The sequence below is a fragment of the Urtica dioica genome, chromosome 7 (assembly GCF_054948205.1).
Source record: "Urtica dioica subsp. dioica isolate 48M chromosome 7, U.dioica_male_clone48M_v1_H2, whole genome shotgun sequence".
Taxonomy (NCBI): domain Eukaryota; kingdom Viridiplantae; phylum Streptophyta; class Magnoliopsida; order Rosales; family Urticaceae; genus Urtica; species Urtica dioica.
The window spans coordinates 45,864,035-45,890,912 of record NC_142762.1 but is presented as its reverse complement, the minus strand read 5'-3'; the positions used below and the strand labels follow the sequence as shown (position 1 = coordinate 45,890,912).

The 26,878-nt window shown below is 34.8% G+C and overlaps 2 protein-coding genes across 3 annotated transcripts; one reads left to right on the top strand and one right to left on the bottom strand.

The window, feature by feature from the left end:
* Positions 1 to 11,316: 11,316 nt before the first annotated feature.
* On the bottom strand, positions 11,317 to 19,457 carry LOC149392161 (transcriptional regulator). The gene is made up of 14 exons (XM_089619585.1): positions 19,108 to 19,457; positions 17,927 to 18,130; positions 17,670 to 17,851; positions 16,676 to 16,802; positions 16,394 to 16,588; positions 15,939 to 15,986; positions 14,389 to 15,813; positions 14,158 to 14,268; positions 13,546 to 13,616; positions 13,325 to 13,376; positions 13,150 to 13,236; positions 13,017 to 13,060; positions 12,364 to 12,438; positions 11,317 to 12,273 (listed from the first exon to the last, which is right to left on the bottom strand). Exons 1-14 carry the CDS (start codon positions 19,258 to 19,260, stop codon positions 11,748 to 11,750), a joined length of 3,300 nt encoding a protein of 1,099 aa, XP_089475711.1. The 5' UTR covers positions 19,261 to 19,457; the 3' UTR covers positions 11,317 to 11,747.
* Positions 19,458 to 23,217: 3,760 nt separating this feature from the next.
* Positions 23,218 to 26,848, top strand: LOC149392160 (uncharacterized). Of its 2 annotated transcripts, none has more exons than XM_089619586.1 (16): positions 23,218 to 23,398; positions 23,649 to 23,690; positions 23,862 to 23,955; positions 24,083 to 24,261; positions 24,353 to 24,403; positions 24,554 to 24,610; positions 24,710 to 24,830; positions 25,299 to 25,365; positions 25,473 to 25,514; positions 25,623 to 25,728; positions 25,818 to 25,928; positions 26,028 to 26,099; positions 26,184 to 26,285; positions 26,361 to 26,407; positions 26,510 to 26,537; positions 26,713 to 26,848. In XM_089619586.1, the coding sequence occupies exons 2-16, from the start codon at positions 23,673 to 23,675 to the stop codon at positions 26,821 to 26,823; spliced, it is 1,206 nt and encodes a 401-aa protein (XP_089475712.1). In that variant the 5' UTR covers positions 23,218 to 23,398; positions 23,649 to 23,672; the 3' UTR covers positions 26,824 to 26,848. The 2 variants fall into 2 exon arrangements, with proteins under 2 accessions (XP_089475712.1, XP_089475713.1); XM_089619587.1 differs by having other exon boundaries at positions 23,218 to 23,407.
* Positions 26,849 to 26,878: the final 30 nt, after the last annotated feature.

The window sequence follows — 26,878 nt, the reverse complement described above, 5'->3', positions numbered from 1 at the left end:
TTTGAAATTGTCTGTTATTTTATATTGTTATTGCTTATTATTTAATATAATTATATTCATTATTTCCATTTGATTAAGTAAAAGGGCAAATTAGTCTATTAATTATTGACACCTAAGCACGTTAGCTATTTCCCTAAAAGTTATGAAACATAGGCTAAAAACAAAATTTATAGTTTCAAACTGGCTATTTTTCTACAGTGCCCTATAATATAAGTGGTCTAAATAAGTCATACATTTCTCTTGGGGGATATAAACATCAAATTAAAGTGTTGAATGATTAAAACCGCAATTTGCATAACCTAAGTATGGAAAAAGTCTACTTTTTACTTGAAAGGGAAAATTAAGAAAAATAAAGAAAAGGCCGGCATTATTAATAAACACCCAAAAAGGGAATGCACTCCATTGATTATTTTCAACTACCACACGCACTATATATATAGTCTAAATTAGTAAAACTATAAAAGTGGGGGACAAGCGAAAGTCGCATGTGGGGATTGAAGCAATTATATCAAAAGTTAGAGCCTCCAAACAATTATTTTCTTCGAAGAAACAATTTACATCATTACCCCAAATACGTGTCTCTTTTTCTTTTTTAATCTCTGAATGTGGTCATTTGTATGAGGTTTCTACGTGGACCATTATAAGCGTCAAAAAAGAAGGAAGAAGAAGAAGGAAGAAGAAGAAATAAAAGAAAGAAAAAAAAAAAAACATAAGGTACAGTGTATTTATGGAAAAGAGCAGGGTCCAATACAACACCACTAAACTGACATATATTTACAAGAGAGATGAATGATTATCACTATATTAATACATCTCGACAGTTCATGCTTGTGTACAGTTCATACTTGTGTACGGTACGTGACAGTTGATTTTTATTAATATTATTAGTTGTTTGTGTGGCTGCTAAATTCTTTAATTTACTGCAAAAATATGATATGGACATATATATACTTTTATAGTAACGAAAAAATGCATTTAATATATGGTCCCATAGTCATGTTAATTACCCGTATTCATCTACAAATATAGACTTCATATTCATGTATGATTTATATATGTAAAACAAATTTGACTGCATTTATAATCCTTCTTTTGTACCATGACGATAACAAGACTTTTTTTCTTTTCCGTGGTAATAGAAAATAAATGTAGACTTTTTCAATTATAATACTAAAGTTCCAGACTTTTTTAACAAAAATATAGTTTGTCAATTGTCCCCTTGGATCGTGGTCTTTATTTTTTCCTTTTTTTCATTTTTTATTTCTCGACAAACATATATGATAGCAGTTCATTTTCAACGTTGTTGACGCACGAAAGGTCCAAAGTAAAAGAGTATATGATATGCTTACAAGCACCACTTTTTTTTTTCCACGGCCTATTAATTATATGTATGTATATATATATATATATATATATATATATATATATATATACCCATCCACAGAAGAAAAGAAGAAAAAGTGAAAGACAAGAAAAAAGTTATCATGCAAAAATTGACTTCTCGATAGTTTCCATTGTTAATACTTAATATATATATATATATATATATATATATATATATATATATATTATATTTATATAGTATACTGAATACTGATATAGAGAAGTCCAGGAGAGTTGATATACACAACACAAATATCAGGAAGATGGCAAATAAAAACGCCAAATAGTTTTGTGTCAGATTTTTGCTGTTAGTGCTGTTACATGATTATTTATGGATTCATCCAGATTCATCCAAGAATTATTTCACTTAAATGATTTTTGATAATGATAAAGCCGTAAATGGATTGAAAAAATAAAGTTTTTTCCTGATAAATATTTTATCAGGCTTCATATTATTATAAATATCAAAGAGATAATGAAACATCATAGCTTCATAGGACATAGCAATATTTTTATTTGAATTATAGTGTGTCGTAGAAGTGAGTCATGAAGCCTTTTTTTTTTTTTTTTTTTTTTTTACATTTAACAAAAGTTTTCTAGAGTTGCTCCTGATTGTTAAATGCTTATTAAGAGTTTAACATTAGAAAGTTATTAAGGCCTGTGGTCCTGGTCCCTCTCCAGATGTGTTATATTTTGGTTTCCTAATAACTGTTCACGCAAAATTAGTTATTCCCCATAATGATTAATTTATTGCTGCTATTCCCCAGTTGATTTTGCAAGGCATCTTATTCTTTAATATAAATTGCGTGTTAAGATTCGACACACAAATTCGACCTAAAATCAAAAAATAAAATTTGACAAAAATAAAATTCGCACACACATATTTATAGTAGTTCATTTTTAATGTTTACAATTCGGGAGAAAAAAATATTTACAAAGAATATACATCTACTTTTTCGCTGCAGATTTTCACTAAAAACTCAAATCGGGAGAAAAAATGTCTATAACTCTCTTGCGTTCTACAAAGAACATCGGCGCATAAAGTATTTATAGAGAACACATTAGAACTAACAACTGAGAAATTCCCAAAATACCCTCAACTAATAAGGACTTCAACCGTCAGCTCGTCACCTCGATGTCGATTAGACTCCACATATCTAACAGTGCGTTCTTTCTATATGCTTCTTTTATTTAGGATATATCCAATCTCAGCATGTTACCACTTGTTATTGATGATCTAGCTCTAAGCTTCCTTAAACCCAATAGCCTCCAAAAACGACTCTGATGTATCCTTTTGACGATTTTTCCTTTCGATTTGTGAAACGATATGTGAATAATGTAGCTCTTTTCCTTGCAAGTGCTTCTTAATCATGGTCAAATTGTAATTTGAAGGAGAAAAACGCCCTTTCTGATATGATTTCTCTATTAATGAGAATTATAACTTTTTACCAAAAAAAAAAACGTTTAGATCAACAATTTAAAATAATTAAAACTTATTCACACAAAAATGTAATATTTTATGGCAACTCCAATCCATGCACCAAATTTATCGTTGAAATTACAAAAAATTTGTGTGTTTTTAATTAAAAATTTCACACTAAAAATTTTATCCACCATTTTTATATTTTTAAAACTAAAAAAAATCTCTTCGTTTAAAAAATATTTCAAGAAATAATTATAATGTTTATAATTATTTAATTAAGTGATTAAAATTATTTATTACTTTTCAATATAAAACAAAAATTAAAATGTAAAAAATTTAAAATAATAAAATGCTGAAATAAATATTATATTACTTAAAAAACACATTACATTTAAATAATTCTAAATTTAAAAACATACATTTTTATAGATATACATTTTATAGATAGATTACATTATACTTATTATCAAAATTAGTATATATATTCAATCCACAAGTGGTCAATTAATGCATTTTGAAGTTCAATATGAGCGTCTCTATCTTTGAGTTGTCGTTGTCAAGCTAAGAATTGTTGAAATCGAGTATCGTCGTCACTCGCCATCTTAACTTCTGCATTTGGGACTTCACTTCGTTCTACAATTGTTGGATTAGCAGCACGTTCATCTTCTATAATCATATTATGCATAATAATGATATCATGTAACACTTTCTTACTCCATATGCGGAATGGTCCGGTCACAATTGCAAATCTTGACTTAAATACTCCAAATGCACGCTCCACATCCTTTCTACATACTTCTTGTTTCATTGTAAATAACTTTTTATTGGGGGCACGTGGATCGTGAATAGTTTGAACAAGGGTCAATTGTTGATGTGAGAAATCACATCAAAGCAGTCACGACAACTTAGACAATTAGATGGGTTGATTTAGATTTATAATTAGGCATCAACTCTCTGTTGCAAGACCAAACATGAAAACTGGAAGAATTTTTATAACAAGTAAAGGCAAGAAAAAAGCCGAATACAAAGTAAGCTCGGGGTTGTTTATTATAATCGCTCAAAGTAGTACAATGATTTGAATTGTGAGGTAAAGATTGCAAGATCGTAAAATAGGAAAGAACAACTCAAAATAATGTGCGCGACATAGGCCTAATTATCTTATATTTATAGTACTAGAGATGAGGTTGCGAGCTCCGGGTTATGGGTGACACGTCGTATGTCAGTTGGAGTTCACTACTATGTTATGGGACACATGTTGTTCAAAGACTTATTCATATGGATAGCAGTTACGGATCGTTCGGCCTGACTGGCCTTGTACCTGCGGTCTTCGGGGAGCGGTTATCTCGAGCTGATATTTGAATCTTCTATCGGGCTGGCGATGTTCTTGGACCTGTCATCACAAATTCATGAGCTTGGGCCCAACTTCCTTGTGTTGGGCCGAATCCCTCTTTTGTCATCTTGAGGATGAAGTCCAACATCAGCATCGACCATTTTGGATTTATACCATCAGCTAGATAATAACTCATATTAATTTATTTTTCATTAATGATATAATTAACCGATGAAGCAGTACCCTCAACAAGATTAGCAAAAAGATGAGATGCCACTAGCATACTAATATCATTTTTAGGTCCCGGTAGACCGAAATATGCATGCCATGTCCAAAGATCATAGTCAGCTACAGCTTCTAGAATAAGAGTAAGAGGTCTACTATGTCCAGCATATTGACCTCCCTAAGTTATTGAGCAGTTTATCCACTCCCAATACATACAATCTAAACTAACAAACTTACCTATAAATCCTTGGAAACTAGAATGGAAACCAGTCTTTATTTTGTTTTCAAACTAAGGGGATGTGTTAAACAGATTGAAAATAAGGCAGTGTTTCGGAATAAGACATCGTAAGTATATTTTTTTTGGATAATTTATACTCACCATTTTTTTATTTGTACTTACTATCTTTTTCACATTATTCTATTATTGTTGCGAATATATCACACACACAAGCGCACGTGTCGCCCAAGTAATATAGTGTACGTAAAGTACGAGTATCGATCTCACAAGTACAAGCAATTCTAACGATTTGTTTATATTGACGCGAATTGATTCCAACGTAATGAAGAAGATGGTTTTAAATGACTAACGAAACTAATTAAAATAAAGAAAACAATAAACACGAGTTTAAATCGAAGAGAAAAGCAGGACTACGACTCCACCACGAATCGACTACATAGACTATTCCTATATTGTCTATTAATGCCTTATTCCTATGTTACTAATCTCACCCTTTTCAATATATTCACTAGCATCTCTCGAGTATTCTAACAAACCTATGCAATTGACAAATTGTTATCCTTTCGGCATTTAATCATATTATAACAATTATATGCATTAATAACAAGAATTTAAACGATTGAACTCCCGCCTAGAGTTTTCTACTAACCAATGTCGATCAAGAAGATTATAGCAAAAGCATGATAAATTTAATCTCTCTCTCTCTCTCTCTCTCTCTCTCTCTCTCTCTCTCTCTCTCTTTCTCTCTAAGTAGCAAACAAATCCTATAGGATGATTCAAAGGTAGCTAATCAATGAACTAACAACAAACATGACTAATAATCAAGCAAACAATATTGGAACGAGAAATAGACTAAATTAGGGCATCATTAGTGCATTGAGTATCGGTTCGGGCTACATCGTAGCCCCATAAAAATCTAACCGCTAAAGAAATCCATAAACAATCATAAACACAAAACAGTAATCGAAAGCAATATAATCAACATTGAAAAGAAAAACGAACTCATATTAAATTAAACAAGGTTCAATAATAATCTAAGCAGTAAAATAATTAAGAGATGAGAAGAAAGAAGAACGACTGGAGCTGAGTTAAAGAGATTTGTCGGAGGCGTTGATTCCGTCGAATAACACTTTTACTCTCTTCCAAAAGCTCTAAAAAGCAGCCATACAATAAAATAGAAACTAAAACAAAGGAAAAGGTGTGTTTTTAGGTTACAATGACTCTTTAAATAAGTTTAGGGGTGTTTTTCAGAGCAATATGGATCTTTGGATTGGATCCAAAGGCTCAAAGATGCCAAAACTTGCGTAACAAAAAGTTGTTGAAATTGGACTGACGCATTGCACCTCTTTATAGCGCGGCATGCTTTGTAAATTTTTACAAAGTGCGGCGCGCCACTTGAATGGTGCGGTGCGCCCCAGCAGAAATTTTCAGAAATTTGTCATTCGTGCCGCGCTGATGGTTGGATTTGAACGCAGTCTTATCGGACTTTCAGCATAGCGCGTCGGAGCGTTGACCACCTCCAAGAATAGTTGACTTTGCATAAAATTTTCCGTTTAGCTTTGAGTTGACCTCTATTTATTCTAAATGACTCCAAGGACGATCCGATGCTCAAATATACCCCCAAAACCTAAAATTCACTAGAAAACCTCAAAAATCTCAAATGCACTTGGAAATTTGCTAGATTCATGCTCGAGAATGATAGATTAGTACGTATAAATACACACATCACTTATCAATACGTAATAGTTAATTCAAGCGAATATATTATTGGTAGAGGATCTCAGATACAAGAGAAGGTTCAAATTCGATCATGTGTGGCCCATCCTTAATAGAATTGAAAAATTTGCTAATAACAACTCAAATTTATTTCCAGAAGAATGTCGTAATTTTAAGTCATCATCATCATTTTTTACCGATTTAGCCAACCCCTTGTATGAATTCATTTGATCATAACATGAACGATCAAGAAGGCACTTGCAATTTATCTGGAAGACCTATGGTTGTAAAAAAGCAAAGAAAAAACAAAAAGACAATTTCAAAAAAATGATGGAGAAAAATGAGAGTCTTGTCCACACTATTAAAGAAGCTGGTTATGATAGAATTCAAGTTCAAAGACAAAAGAATGAACTTCGAAAATAGAAGATTGAGGTGGCTCAAATGAAAGAAGAGAATAAAATTTTATTCACGAATTTGGATACTATATCCGATCCAAATTTGCATGCACTTTTAGAAAAAGAAAAAGAAAAAATTATGCAAAAAAAAGCACAGACAAGCCAATTTGAAGAACATGGAGAAGGTTCCCAATATTATAGATTTCAATATCAAGCATCTAATTATCAACGAGATCAATTTCAAGGAGAACAAGCTCAAGAATATCAAGATCAATATTTTACTCAGTATTATTATTATCTTACCAGAACTGGAAATAATTTCTCCATTTATTAAATTATGTTTTAAAGTTGGATCCTTTAAATTTTTACTATTTCTTTTAAAATTATTTTATTGTTTTTAGTTTTTATGTTTATTTTGTGTGTTTAATTTTAACATTGTAACCTATGTTTAATTTTTTTTTAATTGAACTTTGTTTTAATGTGTCTTTGTAGTAAATTTATGAGCTCTAATGTTTAATGAAAATTTATAGGATTATATAATATTGCCAAATCAATTAGTATAAAAAAATTAAAAAAGAATGCCGTGTGATACAGTATCACGGCAAATATAATGTGATACTATATTACACGTTATATATGTTGTGTCTTTTGCAGTTTGGGTTGGAGAAGAATCAGTGCTATATTTGGCATTATAGTGGTTGATTGGAGAAGCCCTTATAACCCGGTAAACTCGTAATGTAATTCATTTATGTTTTTTAGGAACAAGATAATTATTTGCCAATGTTGATGTAGATTTATTCACTATAATCCGTTTGTTTAATTCCCACATTTTATGGTATTCAGTGCATTTTTTTTAGAAAAATTAGTCGATCTAAGCCACATCAAACGTTGCAATTGTAATCTAGCCAACGTTTCGTTTAATTTTCGAATCTAGCCAAATTTGATGACGTGTCATATTTATGTAAGATGGTATTTACTATATTAGCCTTGGTTTGGTTTCAAAAATACTAGCCCACGTTTTGAAACTTGGTTTTGTAGCTGAATTTGTTATATTCGGTTTATATTTCGAATTTTTAAAAAAACTCTATATTTGGCAAAGTTGGTTATTGAGCGTTTATTTCTTTAATGAACATTATAGCCGTGTAAGCAAATACAGTGTAAATGTTCGTAAATTTTTGTTAATCTCCGTTGTTATGTTAATTTCTGTTAATTATGGTAAATTTACATATGTGCAGGTAGAGCTGATTTCTTTCATTTACTTTAATACGGTATTTTTGTTTTCCAAATTTATTTTCTAATTTTGAACGGGATTTTATCATAATTACGTGTATTCATTATCTTGTTTGACTTATTCAATCAAATAAATATTTCATTTCCCTTTTAATTACATCACCGAATCTCCTATTATGAATTCAAAAAGCTGAAATTAAATTGCTGAAATTATAGCCGTGTAAGCAAATACAGTGTAAATGTTTGTAAATTTTTGTTAATCTCCGCTGATTTGTTAATTTATGTTAATTATGGTAAATTTTATGTGCATTTATTGCATTAAATTTTCTCTTTTAATTACTTCACCGAATCTCCTATTAAAATAGCTAAATATCCAATTAAATTGCGAAAAAATCTGAAATTAATTGGCTGTATACAATTCAAACCGGTCAAACGTGGGCTAGTGCTTTGATCAAGTAAGTATAAGAAAAATGGTAAATTAGGTATTTTATATCCGTAAATTTCAGTAAATGGCTAGATTGCAAAATTTACCAAACGTTGGCTAGATTCCGAAAACCATGTTTCAAAATGGCTACGTTGCTAGTTTACCCTTTTTTTAAGAGAAATTCATTCATAAACCAAAATCAAGCTATTACAAGTTACATACAACTACTAATTTGATTAAAAAATAAATAAAAAAAAAATAAAAATAAAGCTCACAGATAAGATATATTTGGGAGTATTTTCATCAAATTAAAAATTTTAGATCCATTGGTTTATCTTCACCAATATATATTCGCTTCGTTTATTCTTATCAACCAGACATATCACACATTAACCAAAACATATAAAATGAGATTTCTCAACTTGTCTAAAAAAATTAACAAGTTTCAGATTGTTTTGAAGGTTATTCTTATCCGTAATTTGATATATTTTTTGTATCTTCTACTTTATTACAAGCTGCGAATTGTTATGTTTCACGAAATCCTATATTTAAGTTATTGTTTCATGAGTTTAGCTTAAAAAAAATACTATATTTGCATCCTACCATGATTGTTTAGTCCTCAAATTAAAATTATAAACGAGCTGAAAAGCGAAGAAAAAAAATATTTTTTAAATATGACCTGATCCACTCAAGCTAATCTGTACACTGGAATCAAATCTATTACTAAAGCATTTGATCTCCCGTCTTGTGGAAGGCCAAGAAAGCCCCCTTCCGGGGGGCTCGAGCCATCAGTGTATTTTTGTTCAAAAGATTCGTATTTTTTTATAGGAAAAATTGTACAAAATAACCATTTGAAACTTATTGATTAGCAAAATAGTCAAAGTTTAAACTTTTCAGCAAAATAGCTAAATTTACGTTTTCAAATTTTTTTTGACAGTCAAGATTAAATTTTTTTACGATTATTATAAGCAATTTATCACTTTTAAAAAATTTAATCTTGGGGTCAAAAAAAATTCTAAAACCAGATTGCTGCACATTTTTGCTATTTCACGAAATTAAGGCAAACCTTGACTATTTTGCAAATTCATAACTTTAAATTGGCTATTTAACTACATCACCTTTTTTTATATATATAATAATGTTTTTTTTCTAAACAATTGATTTTCTTACAAACTATCTATACGAATCTCAAAATGATAAATAATTTTTTTTTTAAAATTAAGCATCAAAGAAAAGTAATTATTTAAAAAAATTCATGCTAAAAATTTACAGACATATTATTCATGGAATTATTTTTAAAAAAAACTATACCACTCAATTTTCTCTACAATATTTCCTGAAATTAAAAAAAAAAAAAAAAAAAAAAAAAAAAAAAAAAAACAAGCTCTCGATGTATAGAAACCTACTCTTAAACCTTTTCGATGGCCGGGTCGGAGGTGATTATTAAGGAGGTCATTCAAGCCATCCCTAGTTATGTGATGTGTTCCTTCAAGCTCCCAAAGACTCTTATCGAGGATTTCATCGGATGACAGGCAATTTTTGGTGGGTTCGAGCGACGAGAAGAGGAAGAAACATTTTGAGAAATCGGAAAAGCTTTGTTTGAGAGAACGGGGATGGATGAATGGGATTTTGCAACCTTGAACCGTTTAGCCAAGCTTCACTTCATATGCCTCTAGACTTTGGTGAGGATTGGTGTGGGGAAGAGAAGTCATCACGAGAGGTTCGAGATGGAGGATTGGTGCCGGCTTCTCGGTGGATGCTCGTAAGGGAAGATGGATCACAACGATGGAGGATTTTAAGGTTCGCGTTGCATCTCGAATTCCCGAAGACACGGCGGCGATTGGAACCAGGCTCGTCTTAGAGAGTGGCTTGAGGCCAACGATGGGCGGGAAGTGCTGAAGATTCTCCGAGGATTGAGGAGATCTTGCGATGTCTTGAGTTGGCACTACACGAAGGACAGGGAGTACTCGGTGAAGATTAGGTACCGCGTGATAAGGAGGGAGTGGATCCCGACACTTGGGAATCTCCATCGCCGAGGAATGAAGGTACAGGATAGTGGAAATTAATTAAGTGGACATTTTGTGAAAACATACGGATTTTGACACATTCGTAGCCCTGGATTTTGACATTTTGTGGATCGGAAGGACACGCTGTATGACATGGGAGTTGGGATGGCCCCCTCCACGCAGTGTCGGAGTCCAGGAGAGGAGTGGTTCGTACTACTATGACGGGACACATGACAAATAAAAGCTTCTTTATAGCCCCTCTATCGACGCGATCACCTCCTCAGCCGTGCAAGTCACTAGGTCCATCGGATTGGAAAGGGTACTCGTGCAATCGGGGAGGTCGATTTAATAAAAAAAATTTAAAAAAAGGTCCCTCGCCTAGAACGAATCCGACCTCCTCATAGTATCATAGCTCCTCGTTGAAAGCTTCTCTTTATTTATGTTTCTTTTATCCCTCGAGAATGTAATCAAATTGCTCTCATGTATTAGCCAAGGCCTTATTGTTTCAGGGTCTGGTTGTTCGAGAGGAGCTTGTTCCTCTTCCTCCTGAATGTTGTGACATTTTGATGGCAGAACTGCATTAATGATACTCCCTGGTCTTGCCCAGGTTTTTCAAAAAAAATTAAATAATTCATGTAGCACAAGATTCGCCAATGTTCTTTGTCCTTTGATAAAATATATATATAAAATAAAAGTAGGTCGTCAATTAATTAACTTACCTTTCCTTTTTCTCAACTACAAAGGAACTTTTTTGCTTTAGAGAAATGGCTATTCACAGCAATTCGTTGGATAATTCACTACCACGCCCAATCATGTTTGCCCCTAAATGCGTCCAGTGCATTAGCATAATGAAAAAACTCGGCAACATACAAATTCTCCAGCAAGCTTAAAATTCCTAGACGTTAAAAATTGAATTAGCCGATAAGCTATTTAAATCATTCAACAATACACAATAATAAGTCATTGACATTCAATGGTAACCTTAATAAGGTTAGTGATTTCTGGGTACGAAGGCACAGACAAATGCAAGTAAGCCAGATCTGAGCACCATGAAACTATTTCCGACCACAAGAAGTTTGCAATCTGCGACACTTATCTGCTTTTCTTAATGATACATAACGATAACAATAACCACAATAAATAAAAGAAGGAAAAAAACGCAAATGTTAAAAAGAAAAACTAACCCAAAAGTCTGCTAATTCCTCCTCAGCAACAACAAGAAATCACCATCTAAGGCCAGAAAAGCATTACTAGAAAGGAAAAATCAACTTAATCCTACGATCACTATTACAATAGAACTAAAAAGAAAGAACATTCTAAACTACCGAATATTACGACAACTCACTTGGCTGTGTCTACAATGAATCGAGTGGAGCGTTAGCCTTTGACACTTCTTCGTCGCTTCTTGCCCGACTTGACCGCCTCTCCTCCCCTCGACTTCCCTTTCAATTCCTCCGAGCCCATGTCTTCGTCGTCGTGTTCTTCTACTTCCTCGGCGATTTTCTCGAGTTCTTTCGCCTTTGACGAAGATGACCCGGATTTCGATTTTCCAGTGCCGTTAGGCTTGGTAATGCCGTGGCCCGACTTGTCCTTTGAGGCAGTGGTCTTCGTCGTTGACTTCCCTTGGGGTTTAGGGGTCGTGGTAGTTGCCTTGGACTTGGTGGTGCTTTCCTCATTGGATTTGGTGCTTCCCTTGGGTGTCTGTGACTCGCTGTTCTTCGACTTGCTCGGCGATTTAAACGAAATTATGGTTGATTTACTAGTCCCTCCTGCTTTTGGTGTCTGATCCTCCGACTTTCCGGCAGACTTGGCAGGTTTTTCATCCTTGGATTTGCTGTCTGATTTACCGCTCCGTGATTTTGGGGTGGTGGACTTGGATTTGCTAGATGAACCTCCTCCGCCCCTATCCGCCATCATGCTAGAAATATTAGAAATAATAATAAATAAATAAATCCGTAAAGACTTTTCAAATTGGCCAAGAACATGTTCTTACTTTTTCGGAGATGCTTGGACCTTTTTTTGTTTAGCTTGCTCATCAGGCTTTATCTTGCTCCTCTTCTTCAGAGGCCTGTAACATTGATCATTGACGTAAAGATTTGAATTACAGAATAAGTTTATATATGTAATGTGAATAAACATAAGGAATTAATGTTGCCCGTTAACTGTCATTGCACCCCAATGGATCACTGAACTCCCAGATTTAAATGATTGAGGCTTGACACGGGTAGGACTCGGAATAATCAAGGATAATATTGACAGCGATTCACAATTCGAGAGGTGAATCAATCGCTTCCATATAAAGTATTTCTAACCTTAATGACTTCAACTCTAATTTGTCCTTGAGAGTCTAGGTATAGCACTATAGATATGGCACATTGCATTTGATGGCAAAAAGGTGGGAAATCATTTTGTTTAGGCAGTAACATACACAATCCTTAGAATATAAAACATATGCGATTGATTTGATTCGAAAAAACCAAAACACTGATTAGATTTCGGTTTGTCAAACTTTTGCAGTAATTTCTAAGGACTACATAAATATTAAAGGAACACCCTATTTTTGTTGTGCACAATATCAGAAGACTAAATATTCTAAATATAATAGCCACAGGAATCCGGGTGGAATGCTTAGGGAAAGATACTTACATTTCTGTGGAATCTTCGGGACCTGATTGAGCATTTTCCTCTTCCTATTAACAAAGTGTGGTGGCATGAATCTTACACAGATACAGGAAGATCAAGAGTTTAAAAAAAAAAAATTATACAAAGCTCCACTTACCTCATCTGATCGAGAGCCACGTCCGATAAATTCCCACCTTTCATTTCTAAGATTTAATATTTCTCTATCACCATCGTTGTACAAAACCTATAATGTCATAACTTACAATGTTAAGTTTAACTTACAAAGCACAAAAGAACTAAACGATAAATAAAGAGGGAAACTTCTCTCTTACAGTGTGCTTCTTTTTCTTTGAATCAAAAGATACAATAGTACCATCGTAGTACCTGCAAAGTCATCAATCAGAGATTGTAAGAAAATTTCGTGAATAAAGAAAACATCAACTAGCGTAAGAGATCATGGACAGAGCATACCACCCCATTCAGTATGCCCAAAAAAAAATTTGAAATATTATTTAATAGCAACTTTAGCAATAAAGAAAAGCCAGATTAGTACTTCTTATCATCTGGCCAGTAAACTTTAATCTTCGAATCAACCAGGCTCTCACCGAAATCTTTAGCAGGCTCCTGAGAAACAACGGTAAGAGAAAGGGGAGTTGTTGTTAAGACCAAGTGACTAAAACAAACTACAAATTAGCAAAAACCAACTACTACGATATTCTTTCTCCTGTGTTTGTAATTTGGGGAAAAAAAGACAAGTTGTACAAAGAACAAAATCAATCATACAAATTAGGTTGAAAAAATCCAAAAATGTAGCTCTTGTTCAACATGCAGACTGGATTTAAGTTTAACAAATACAAAGTATTACAGAACTTTAGCACCCAATGGCCATGCCAATTATGACCACGTGACAGAGAAAGCAGTGGTGGCAAATAAAAAATAATCAACTGCATGTGACACTTGTTTGTCCAAAGTAATGACAGCAATACTTGACATACGAGATGTTTGTGGTTTTGATAGGAATCTTGTTCCAGTCGCACATCAATCAGAATATTCTAATTTGAAGGAAATTAAACCATGATGTGATTTATGTGATGTTTGTTTCTTAGTATAGCGTAGTTTAGTCGCACTCTAAAGGAAAAACTAACCCAGTTCATAAAATACGCACCTTTTCTTTGCCTGGAGTACGTTTTCGCTTTGTATCTGTCTTCGGGGTCTCCTTCACATTATCTTCATCCTTGATTGGTTTCCCTGATGACTTTGGTGAAACAACTGTATCCTGATCAGTTCAAAACCACACACAAAATTAATAGCTGATAGGATTTAAAGAAAGTGAAATAGCCAATTCACTGAAATAAAAAGGAGAGTGAAGTTCAGCAGCACCAAAATAGAAATGTACCTTGGTATTATCTTTTGCTGGAGTTTTTTTAACATCTTTCTCACCAACAGATTTTCGACGAGCAGACGTTTTCTTATCCTCCGGCTTTGAAGAGGTCGTCTTTACATTCCTTTTACTGCCTCCGTCACCTTTCTTAAATGATTGCTTCAAGGACTTATCCTCTGAATCACTTGTGGCTTCGCTCTCCTTTACCGGTGCATTCTTTTTGCCTCCTCCATCACCTTTCTTAACTGATTGCTTCAAGGGTTTTCCCTCTGAATCACTTGTGGCTTCGCTGTCCTTCATGGGTGCATTCTTTTTGCTGCCTCCGTCAACTTTCTTAGCTGATTGCTTCAAGGGCTTAGCCTCTGACTCACTTGTGGCTTCACTGTCCTTCATGTGTACATCAACCTCTGCTGAAGCTTTAATATCACCTGAACTACCAGCTGTCGTCTTTTTTCGAGCATGCCTACCATGCTTTACTTCTGAATCACTAGCGCCCCCACTGTCCTTCATGGGTATATCAACCTCTGCTGAAGCTTTAATCTCACCTGAACTACCAGTTGCAGCCTTTTTCCGAGCGCGCCTACTTTGCCTTACCTCTGAATCACTAGCGTCTTCACTGTCCTTCATGGGTATATCAACCTCTACTGAAGCTTTAACCTCATCAGAATCAAAAGGTAGCACCTTTTTCCGAGCATACCTACTCGGCTTTACCGTGGGCACAATTGTCGTTTCAACGTCCTTCATGGGTACATCGACATCTTCTGAAGCTTTAGTCTTGACAGAGCTAGCAGCTGGTATCTTCTTCTGAGCATCTGCTGCATCAGGCTTCGCCTCCTGATCACTCGTCGCATCAGCAACCTTTTTGGAATCATCCGAAGATGGTGAGACCTCTTTACCTGAACTATCCTTCTCACATGGTTCAGCTTTTTCAAGAATTTCATCACAAGTCTTCCGACTTGGGGACGCAGATGCAGGCTCCGATGTCTTAGACGGGGAAAGCTTAACATCTGACGTTTCTTCTTTCTCTACAGGTACTGCTGCCTCTGCAGATGGGACCGCATGATGCGGAGAAGGAATATCATCAGTTTGACCTTCACCATCTGGTAAATCTTCTTGCGCCTTTTCATTGCTAACATGTGGACTCTCTAATGGTTTCACTGGTGAACTGGCTGCTGCTTCTTTTTCCGAGGTCACTGCTGCCTCTTCATCCGTATTTGCTAGCTCTACAGGGTTCAAACTGTCTGCATTTTCTGCAGCCAAATCATTTGCATTCTCAATAGGATGGTCGTCTTCTTGCTTCTTAATGGAGCTTGAATCCTCCAAAGAAGCACTTTCACCAGTTTGTGCAACAACACCATTGCTCAGGGCAGATTGCGGAGACCTATCACCAGAACGGGCGACTTTCTCTGACATTGCCTCTTTTGCAACCTCTTCATCGTCCTAAATTAACGAAGTATACATGTTAATCAATTGAAAGATCTCGAAGATCTGAGGATATAGCTGCAGAAAACGAGGCCAAAAAAACATGTATGACAGGGAGATATAGCATTAGAGAGACATCATGCCTGGGCTTCCTTATTTGATGACGGTTTCACTGTCTCTCTCTCATTAGCCTAATAAAAACAAGTGTAATTCGTTAAAAAATAATAATAATAAAAAGAGACGTAAAATTAATAAGGAAAGTCTTCACACAAATAAAGGCATCATCAGAACTGTCAAACTCTAAAGTAGCAACATTGTAGAGAAAAAATAATTCATAAAAAGGCGCAAATACAATGGAACTAAGAAGCATGTCAATTTACATTTTAAGGGAAATACGAGCAGTGTATAATGTGGAATTTTTTTAAAAAGGCCGGTGGAGAATGAAGCGAAATGACAACGACAGTCAAAGAAAAGATTCCATGAATAACTAAATTAAGGCAAACAACACGGGGGGAAAAAAGGTATTGGAGAAGAGTGAAAAATCTAATACTCGATAATCGAAGCAATTTATTTCAATCTTAAGAACCGGATCGTGTACCATAATTTCATCAGCTTGGACTTGAGTCTTCTCAGCATCACCATCTACACCTTGGCAGATATTAGCTACAACTTCACCATAATCATTTACGTCACTATCCAATGCTTTTACAGCGTGAACCAGGTATGGCTTAACCTTGTCGACACAGTTTAGGAGTACCTTCTCCCCCAACCCTCGAGCAATGGGCAGAACTTCCTGCCAACAGATGTTTGTTTGACAATCAAATAACAAAATTAGAAAAATAAATACTTTGGCCAACTGCAACTCAAAACAATAGTCAACCTTGTTGTCATTTTTCACAGAGGCCAGTATGGGGGACAGTAGCTCCACAGAAATATCTTCACTTTCTTCCAAAACCAGGGTCATTATTGTCTCCATGGCTGTACTGACATTCTCCGGATGATGATCCCTTGAGGTAAAAAACAGCAAACATTAGTTACATTCACCATTGAAAAAAAAAATAGATAAATAAAAATAGGATACGTAGTTATAGTCGTCATTGAAACAAATAGACGAACAAAAATAGCATACGTACTATGCATGTAGAAAGGTAGTTAAAAACTTGTAATATAAAGAGCATAAAACATTTTTCCTTCCAATTTCAACAGTATTCATATAGTACACTAAGAACCACCAACAAGATTCATTTGAAAACCATCATTGCACTAATATTCAGCTATAACTAGTATTCCTACTAGACGACTCCAGAGGCCAGGGTGGATAGCAAAGTATGATAAGCTGAAACATCTACGTTGAAGCAACAGCTGCATACGAAATTCGAAACCTATACTTTCTGTGAAAACAAGTGTCCATAACAATATAGCCGTGGTGTCCGGATTAGACCCGACTAAAATCCACGAGGCCTGGCATTATCGACCGGGAGACTACCCCAATGCCCCAATTGTTGCGTCCAGGGGGGGATTGAACCGGGGATGTACAAGGTTCCAAGAATCGCCCTTACCACTAGACCAACCCCTTGGGGTTAGACATACGGGTATTTATCAGCTATTTATGTGCCTATTCTGTACTAAAAATACTAATGCCTAATTCTGAAAGTTCACACTATTACAGATCCATCGTAGAATTATCTAAATCCTCCGGACAGTCACCTCTGAGGACTACCATATATACAAATTCTTTCTATACCAACTAAAAGCTGCTCCATAAAAGAGAGAAAATGCTGCTGTTAATTTATTTGACCTCGTAACAAAATTATTACAACGCTTATTGATGATATATATTATTGTATGTGAATAAAGATTGCAGTAATTTGTACCTAATCGAGTTAAGAAAATGTTGGAACATCTCCACTATCAAGGCGTCACATTCAAGATCCAGCATCACCACACATGACCTGACCTTTGCAACAGTTTGAAGAATAGAGGTCCTCTTCGCGTATGACCGACTTTCATTGTCAGACAGATTTTCAAAAGATGATACAATAAGCTGAAAAACCTCCTGAACATACAAAAATAAAACAATGAAGTAAATATAAATAAACAAATAAATAGTAATAAAAAAGACTCTCAGTACCTTCATTCGGTCATCATCGTACGGAGCCTCGGGTGCAGTTATTCTTGTTATCTCACTAATGCAAGATGCAACTGCAACTTTGACATCAACATTAGAGTGTCTTAGAAGCTTATCATCAACCAATGCTTTCAGCGATGGAGCCAGTGCAGTTTGCATTGATTCACCAGGTGACTGCTCAACGTTCAATAGACATTTTTCCACGCTCTGCATTTACAAACAAAAAAAAAACAATTGAGAAAAACATATATAATGCCGTTCAATAAATTATGTGAAACACATCCCAAGTACATTTAACATACTCAGCAGACCACCTTGACGGTGACTAGAGTTTGTGATCACCACTTTTGCGCCTATTCTTAACAGGAAGACTTTGCTCATTAGAGATATGTATGGCTTTCTTTATAAATAAATAAAATTCCAGGAGGAAGCAACCATGCCAAATAAATAAACAGTAATAACTTTGATTCTATCGGGTTAACACAATTCTCAATAAAAGCCTTACACCATGAATCATCAGGCCAAAGAAGAAGATGTTATGGCTTGATCTTCAGATGGGAAGAGGCAACAAGAAAGGACCAAATTGAAGATGTTAATCTATACAACTTTAAAAATCTGTTAAAAACTAAATTACAATTTTCTTTCAAATGTAAAGCCCTTAAGCACATTTCGCCCCGAACAAATGAAACACATATATGCAATTGAATAAGAAATGGTATTCCAAAGGCTGTCCTAGTCATACACAAGAAATTATTTTGCCTAATTCCTAGGCTATAAAATCCGCCTTCCGAACCCATCTCTAAACCCAAATACAACGAGATGTTTTCTTTGGAAAGTGCAAACAAAGTACATGCAATTTCTCAAAACCCTAACTTTAAAGGAATTCACGAAGCTAAATATACCAAGTAAACTTAAACCAGTGGAAAACAAACAAACCCAAGCGCACAAAAAGAACTTAATAGCACAAATCAAAACGCCAAAACCAGCAAGTATAGAAAACAGATCCAGAAGAACGCACACTAAGCGAACGTCACACAATTCCACAAAACAAAACACCACATTCTCTATAAAAACACACACATGACCCCAACAGAAAACGAGTTCCCGTACGAAACGAATACAAGAAGCACCAAAACATCCTAAAACATAACAATAAGAAATTTACAAAGAAATGAAGGCCTTACATCGAGAAGAGGAAGAAGCTCGTCGACAGAAGAAGGAGGCTCGACGAGCTTGTTCCCAGATTCAAAAAGCTGACCTTCGACCTCTTTATCCGACGCCATTGCTACTCTCTTCGAAATTCCAGATCCTTCGCTAGCCTCAGGCTCCTTGCTCATAGATTCATAACATTGAAACCCTAGAAATCCACTAATCGTGGAGATATGGCAGGATTTACAGAGAAAGAATCAAGAAATGGAAGATTTTGAAAGTTAGGGTTTCTTCGGGAGCGAGCTAGAGAGAGACTCTACGAACTGGTTTTTCACGGGAAAAATAAAAAAATTGAAAAGAAAAATAGATAAATATGACGCGTAAATGAATAAATATTTGTGTGGCTTTTTAAGTTTTTATTTATTTATTTTATCGCTCAGTCGGTCTTTGGTCACGCTTTACTTTATTTGGCTCCTTTTTTTTTTCTCTCTCTGCCTTTGCAATTTGGCATTTTTGTATTTTGTTTGTGCGCTTCAGAAAAGAGATTCCAGAATATCAAGCTCGGACTCTTCTGGCTCTGTGAATTCGATTTCAATTTGGGTTTTCAAATCCGCCTCTTGAATCTTAGCCCCTAGTGGGACCCACTGTGTTAGTTGGAACCGTTAGATTTTAATGTTTTTTTTTTCTTCTTCTGAGAACTCAGGTATTAAATAATTACTCGGTATGTTTTTTTCTCCTCTAAAAATAAATATTACCGTTGGACTTGTCTTTACATAAAAATTTTGTTATTTAATTGAGAATTCTTGCTTCAAAATAAAATTAGAATACATAGTCATAAACTATACTATTTCTTTTAAGGGAACATAAACTATACTATTATTATCACGTTGTATAAGTACTTCAAAATTTAAATTGATTAATTAAATAAAAGGTCTCTGAGCATCTCCAATACAAATGCAAATTACAAAATACATAATAATCTTGTAACCGACGGTTTTTGGAGTTTCGTTAACCGATCTAATTTTATGTTGGTAATCGACGATTTTTCCGATATCTATCGGTTTTGTTCGTACTGCTACAGGAAATACCAAAAATTCAATATACCGACCAATTTTCTTCCGATTTACCTGACATTTCAATCCCTGATTGGAACACATGTATAGGATTTATAACAATTTAAAAACATGTCTACCATAGCTGAATTAAAAAAAAAATCAAATACATTCATTGAAACCCTATGTGAAAAACACTCAAATATCAAATCGAACACATGATTTGTTAATAGAATCAGTGGCTAATTAACTATAATTAATAAAATGCTGACTATTTAGCAAATAATAAATTTGATGTGTCTTAATTTCTTATACATTTATTTCTTTACGCATTTTGACCACATTGTATATACGACGAACCACCGTAATACTACAAACAAAGTCATCAGCATTCATTCGTTGACATATCATTAATCCTCTTCAAAAGTTCAAAACCAAATAAAAAAAAATGATAACTTGTTCATGATAATATGATAATGATTTTCCTTTTCAATTAAGTGACATAGTTACTATAGATCAAATCTATTGGGCTTGTCATCATAATTAATGTTTGAAATTCATTTTTTTGGGAGTTCAACGTATCCTAATAATTTAGTTTAGTGCTACCACGGTACCACCTCATGGATCCATATGTATAAAGCTTAAGAATACAGATTCGGACTAAAAAGTTTCAATTTTTTTTTTTCCGAACTTTCATTCTTGGTACTGGACTCCACTAAAGGATACGACAATCTACTGATTCATACGCATTCACATTTGTCTGATGCAATACCTTAATAAATACGTTGGTCCACATGATGCATATTGATAATACGCTAATATCGTATATATGTGTATTTTGTTTTCGCCTAAGGGCATGCAAAATATAAATACCGTCAGACACATTGTTGTTCAAATACGAAATCTATACATTGTTATCAGATACATTGTTACAACTAACTCTATTCTACGAAAATGACATCGAAAAGTTTGTAGTGTCTTTTTTTTTTGCGTTATAATATTTATTATTCTCTTTATTAATACTCTAATTACATCAACTATACTTCTAACATAAGTATTCATATGTTAATAACTCTATGCTTGTGTGTCAACTTTATTTTTTAGCATCAATAATATGCGTGAATACAATATTAGCTCGCGAAATAATATAGAATGATGTCTGATACTTAAATAAATACACCAATTGATATTTTTAGTTAAACATTTTAAGTCAATTCTAACAATATAGATTATGATTAATTGCTTGAATTTTCCCTGAACTTTAGGCCGAGTCACAAACCATCATCTCAACTTCATTTTACCACAAAATTGATTTTGAACTTTCGTTTTGCTGCACCATTGCTCCTTTCGTCAATTTTCCTTTCGCTCTGTTAAAATATTAATGACGTGGAAGTCACATGTAACTTAAAATATGTGCAATTTATCAAAATATCATTGTTTATTATTATTATTATTTACAAAATTAAAAACTTCAAAGTTCAAATTGGGGGCTTTTCCACACGTTATGAACATCATTGATTTGAAACCGTTGACTGTTGAAGACGCGCTGAACATCATCGATTTGGAACGTCCCGATTGGATCATTGTCCAGTTCGGAGGCCAAACGTCATTGAAGCTTGCTCTTTCGATCCAGCGTTATCCTAACAAGAAAAATATTAAATGTTCGAAGCGGTCTAATGATTCCATCATGACTTGGACGATCAAGCTAGCAAAGAGACTTGGACGATCTGAGAGGACGAGGAACACCGAAGAGCGGCAGAGCCGGACTTCAGAAGCATGGCGCTACTCCGACTTCCCTTAGAGCAGGCGCTCGACGTCCGTGACAGTGGCAACGGAGGCTGCGTCGTTGTTATCTTCGTCGTCGCCGCCTCTGAAATCTCGCCTCCGGTCAGGGTGTATGGGTTGGAGGGGCGTGTTGAAGTAGTGGTCGCCGCCAAAGACACTGATCTCGCCCTCGTCAGCAGTGGTCTTGGAAGTGCGAGCGTTGGCCGCCGTGGATTTATGGTCGGACCTCGGGTACGAGAACGAGGCGTCCTTGAAGCTCTCATAGTTGATTTTTCCCTCCATCGGAGAAGCAAAGTAACAATACAGAAATATCTTAATTATTATTATCATGGTGGAGATATATTTTTTTAATCCACAATAGATTTGAGAGAGAAAAAGTAAAGAATAAGTTTGAATAAATGGTTGTTTTTCCTTTTTAATTTTACTCTTTATTTCACTTGTTTAATAAAATTTTATTTATTTATTTATTTTAACAAGATTACTAATATGCTATCTATATATTGATCATGTGAGAGTCACATGCTAAAAAATTAGATGATGAGAAAGTATCTATTTTGGACGGAAGGGGTAATAATGAAGTAAAACGAGAGCTTAAAGTCGATTTTGTGGAAAAATGAAGTTGAGGGGATGATTTGTGACTCGATTTAGACTTCCGGGGATTCGTGTATTTAATCTTATAGAATAATATGTTCTCTAATAATACTTTATGTGTTAGAACTCACATTTGCTATTTAATTGCAGCACGTTTTAGATTATGTACATTACTAAACGCCACAACTTATATATCTTTTTATCATTTTTCCATTAAGCTGACTCGTAATTTAATAAAACATGAAATTTGATATTTAACAAATAAATTTTAAATATAAATTAAATTTAATGTGATATTCATAATATTTTTATCAAATTTCTCTTATGCTATAATTGATAGATTTTAAATAAAAATTAAATTTAATGTGTTATTTATAATATTTTTATCAAATTTCTCTTATGTTATAATTGATATCATCATCAACATTTTTCTAATAATTTGTTATATATATTTAAGTACAAATCATTAGTGCCAATCCCTTCATACATCTTATATTTTCAACAATGAAATGAATAATTGAATAATCTAGGTTATGATAATAATTTAAAAAAATGAATACTCTAGGACTAGGACAAAGACAAAATAGGTCACTCAGAATCTACAATCTAACGCCCTCTTAACATTGTCGTCCATTTCTATAAATGGGAAAGCAATTTAATTAGAAAGGTAATTAGATATGATGCGACACGATCATGTAAGACAAAAACAATAGAAAAGAGGAAAACAATTTTAGATGTTTCCACTTCCGTGGGTTTTGTACTAATGAATAAACAGAGGCAACAAAATAAGAAAACCCAGAAAAAGCAAAAACCCACGTTACTGGCCAAAGTCCCGCCGCCAAGGAACAAACATCCCTCTCTCTCTCTCTCTCTCTGGATTTCTCTTTCACATTTCATCGTAAGCGAAGTAGTCTCTTCTTCTTCTTTTCATTGTTCGTATATATACGTGTATGTATATGCAAATTCACGTCTCTACTCTGTATTATATATATACAAGCATACATACACCGTGTATATGTATATACGTGTGTGTGTTGTAGCATAAAAAGTTGGAATTAGGGTTTATTATTTGAATCTTATCCAGTTGTAATATTGCCTTCCATTCTTTCGTAATATGTGTATTCGCGTGAAAACTTGAATTATGGCAGGACTGATTGAAGATTCGGAGGAAAATGGCTCTTGGTTTTGAGGTAAGAAATTGATTCAAAATAATGTCGAGTCAGAGCTCATGCTCAAGTCGTTTTTTATTTCTCTATTTATTTTGTTATACAAGCAAATCAAAACTGTAAATACACATTGACATTGAAGCAATATCTGTGCTTTATGCTTAAATTAAATTTGGTTTTATAAACTATTGTCAGATTTTAGGGAGGTTCAATCGTGCCCGTGCTGCGAATCTGATACTCCCACATTTCTCGTCTCAGACACCGCTTTTCATGCCCGTCGGGACTCAAGGTCAGACCGAAGTTTCGTTCTCAGCTCTGTCACAGAACATAAATGGTGTTATCTAACAAACATCTAATCTTGCCGTATCAAGCGATTTCGTTTTGTCGATAAGATTTTTTTTCGGTGTTGTTGAAAGGTACGATAAAAGGCTTGACCACTAAACAGCTCGAGGAGATTGGTTGCCAGATAATACTTGGAAACACGTACCATTTGGCTCTTCGACCGACCTCTGAGCTCATCGAAGACTTGGGTGGTCTCCACAAGTTCATGAATTGGCCCAGAGCGTTGCTCACCGATTCTGGTGGATTTCAGATGGTCGGTTTTCGAGATCCGAAAATCGAATAAATTTTACAACTCTTTTTTTTTTTCTCTTGATATCCGCTATTTTCTTATGATAATGTTTCAGGTATCGTTACTACATTTAGCTGACATCACAGAAAAGGGTGTAACATTTCAGGTTAATTTATTTTTTCTTCCCTTCAATTGTTCTTTTTGTGCGAGAATTTTAAGAAATTTTTATTAAAAAAGATGACTTCAGGTAATGCTGTCAATTTAGTACTTTCTGTTATCTTTTTCGATGCTTCATTTGAGTATTTTCTTATTTCAGTCTCCCATTGATGGAAAGCCGATGCTTCTAACGCCCGAGGAATCAATTCAAATTCAGGTAGAATTGGGAAAATATCATGGAATTCCTTACCATCCATTTCTTTAAACTCCGGTATAGCTTCCGAAGCATCTGATATATAGCCAATGAATCATGCAGAACAGAATCGGAGCAGACATAATTATGGCTCTCGACGATGTTGTTAAAACTACCATTACTGGTCCGAGAATTGAGGAAGCCATGTATCGGACTCTTCGATGGATAGACAGATGTATAGCAGGTAAAATAAGAATGTTGCATATTTCCTTGCAGCTTGAGACGCAAATAAGGTTGGTCTAATAACACCGATCAGCAAAAAAATACGTATATCCTTAAATATGATATTTTTGGTTAGGTTCAATCCTGTTGTTTTTTCGTTTCATTCCCGGTTTAGTAGGTAAAAATATGTAAGGACCCAAGGGACAGTATAGTAATTAGTATTGGGAATTTTCCCGAGGGAGAGAACAAGCCTCTCGAGAGCTTGTAATATCTTGTATTTCCTATTTCTTGAGTAATGGAATATTCAGGGTCTTATCAATATATATGGAAGTAATCGCGATGGTTATGCCGATAATTTTGCGTCGCAGATTAGAGCCTTTGTTGATGTTGGGTTTTTTAAAGAATCAGATGGTTTATTACTCAATCAAACTCTTCTAAAAATTTATTTAGTTACGTACTTGGTGTCATTTTTTGCATTCCTTTTGATCAGCTCACAAAAGACCAAAAGAGCAGAACCTATTTGGTATTGTGCAAGGAGGCTTGGACCCTGTTCTTAGGTGAATTTCAGGCAGAGCCGTGACTTTTTTTTTTTGGTTAGAGGATTCTATTTGTTATATTTACAGCACAACTGTTTTTTGTTTTTATTTATTTATTTTTAAATCAGGGATATCTGTGTAAGGGGCTTGGTCAACCGAAATTTACCAGGGTAACTGCAGTATTTACTTTCTTCCAGTCATAGTTAATTCACTCTATGTGGTACAAGCAACTTCTGATATGCGATACAGCTCACGAGAAACACTGCTTTCTATGACAGCTATGCCATCGGCGGTCTTGCCGGCGGTGAAGATAAAGACTCGTTTTGGCGTGTCGTTGCTCAGTGCACGGCCGCTTTGCCTGAGGATAAACCACGATACGTTATGGTACTCCAATTTTTTTTTAACCCCTCGTAAACCGATTAACGTTTCTTTTTAACAGTGTCCCTGAATTTTGCACCGACTTTCTTTTTCAGGGGGTCGGTTATCCGTTGGATATCGTAGTTTGCAGTGCCTTGGGTGCTGATATGTACGACTGTGTTTACCCCACTCGCACTGCTCGCTTTGGCTCGGCTCTCGTTCCCGAGGTAATGGGTTGTGAGTTGTAACAAAAATATTCAAATAATTAATTTGCTCTCAATGATGATTCTAGAGAGATATTCCAGTTGACTAACGGGTTTGTACAGGGTGTACTAAGACTAAAAAACAAAGCGATGGCCAGCGATAGTAGGCCTATTGATCCGACGTGTGATTGTATGGTATGCATTTGAAAAACTATTCGTTGCTTGGTTTATCTTGTTATTTATATCGACTTTATTTGCATGTTTCTCTCATGACGACAGGTATGCAAAAACTATAGCAGAACATACATTCATAGCCTTGTTACAGTGGACGCTATGGGATCTCAACTTGTGTCCTATCATAATTTGTATTACATGATGAAGGTAATACTGAAATTCGCTGCGCAATGTTTTTCGTGACTTCTGTAATCCATTGGTTTCTTTTCCTCGTAATTGCAGCTCAGCAGAGATCTACACTCTTCTATACTCGAGGAGAGATTTCCAGAGTACGTCCTCTCTTTTTCATGTCCTACATTACTAGTATTTTTTTCTTGGTCAAGTTTGTCAATGGCAATCCTATGAAAACACATTTCCTTTTCTTATTGTAGGTTTGTCAACGAGTTTCTCCGAAAAATGGTAAGCCTCGTTTTTTAACTTTTCGATTCTTTTACTCCCTTGAAATGACAATATTTTTCTTGAAAGTTTCACTTCCATCACCAGCTCTTCTCTCATCTCTCGGAAAGAATGCTGCCGTGGATCAATAATTAATTACACGCTAAACTAGCTTTTGGTATGTTATTGTGATCTGTAGTTTCCAAAAGGCGACGTCCCAGAATGGGTCTGCAATGCCATGGAAGTTGCTGAAATCAATATTTCGTCGTGTTGCGCTCCGTTTGAAGAAGGAACAAGAATACAAACATGAAATTCACACCCGGAAAAGCAAATGAATTCATAACATAACCACAAATTGAAGGTTC

Coding starts and splice junctions, on each gene's coding strand:
- LOC149392160 (XM_089619586.1), top strand. Junction 25,929..26,027: donor GCTCGGCTCTCGTTCCCGAG/GTAATGGGTTGT, acceptor GGGTTTGTACAG/GGTGTACTAAGACTAAAAAA. Junction 26,286..26,360: donor ATTTGTATTACATGATGAAG/GTAATACTGAAA, acceptor TCGTAATTGCAG/CTCAGCAGAGATCTACACTC.
- LOC149392161 (XM_089619585.1), bottom strand. CDS start 19,260: ATGAGCAAGGAGCCTGAGGCTAGCGAAGGATCTGGAATTTCGAAGAGA. Junction 14,269..14,388: donor CAGCAAAAGATAATACCAAG/GTACATTTCTAT, acceptor TGAACTGATCAG/GATACAGTTGTTTCACCAAA. Junction 12,439..13,016: donor CCCGAAGATTCCACAGAAAT/GTAAGTATCTTT, acceptor TCAATGTTACAG/GCCTCTGAAGAAGAGGAGCA.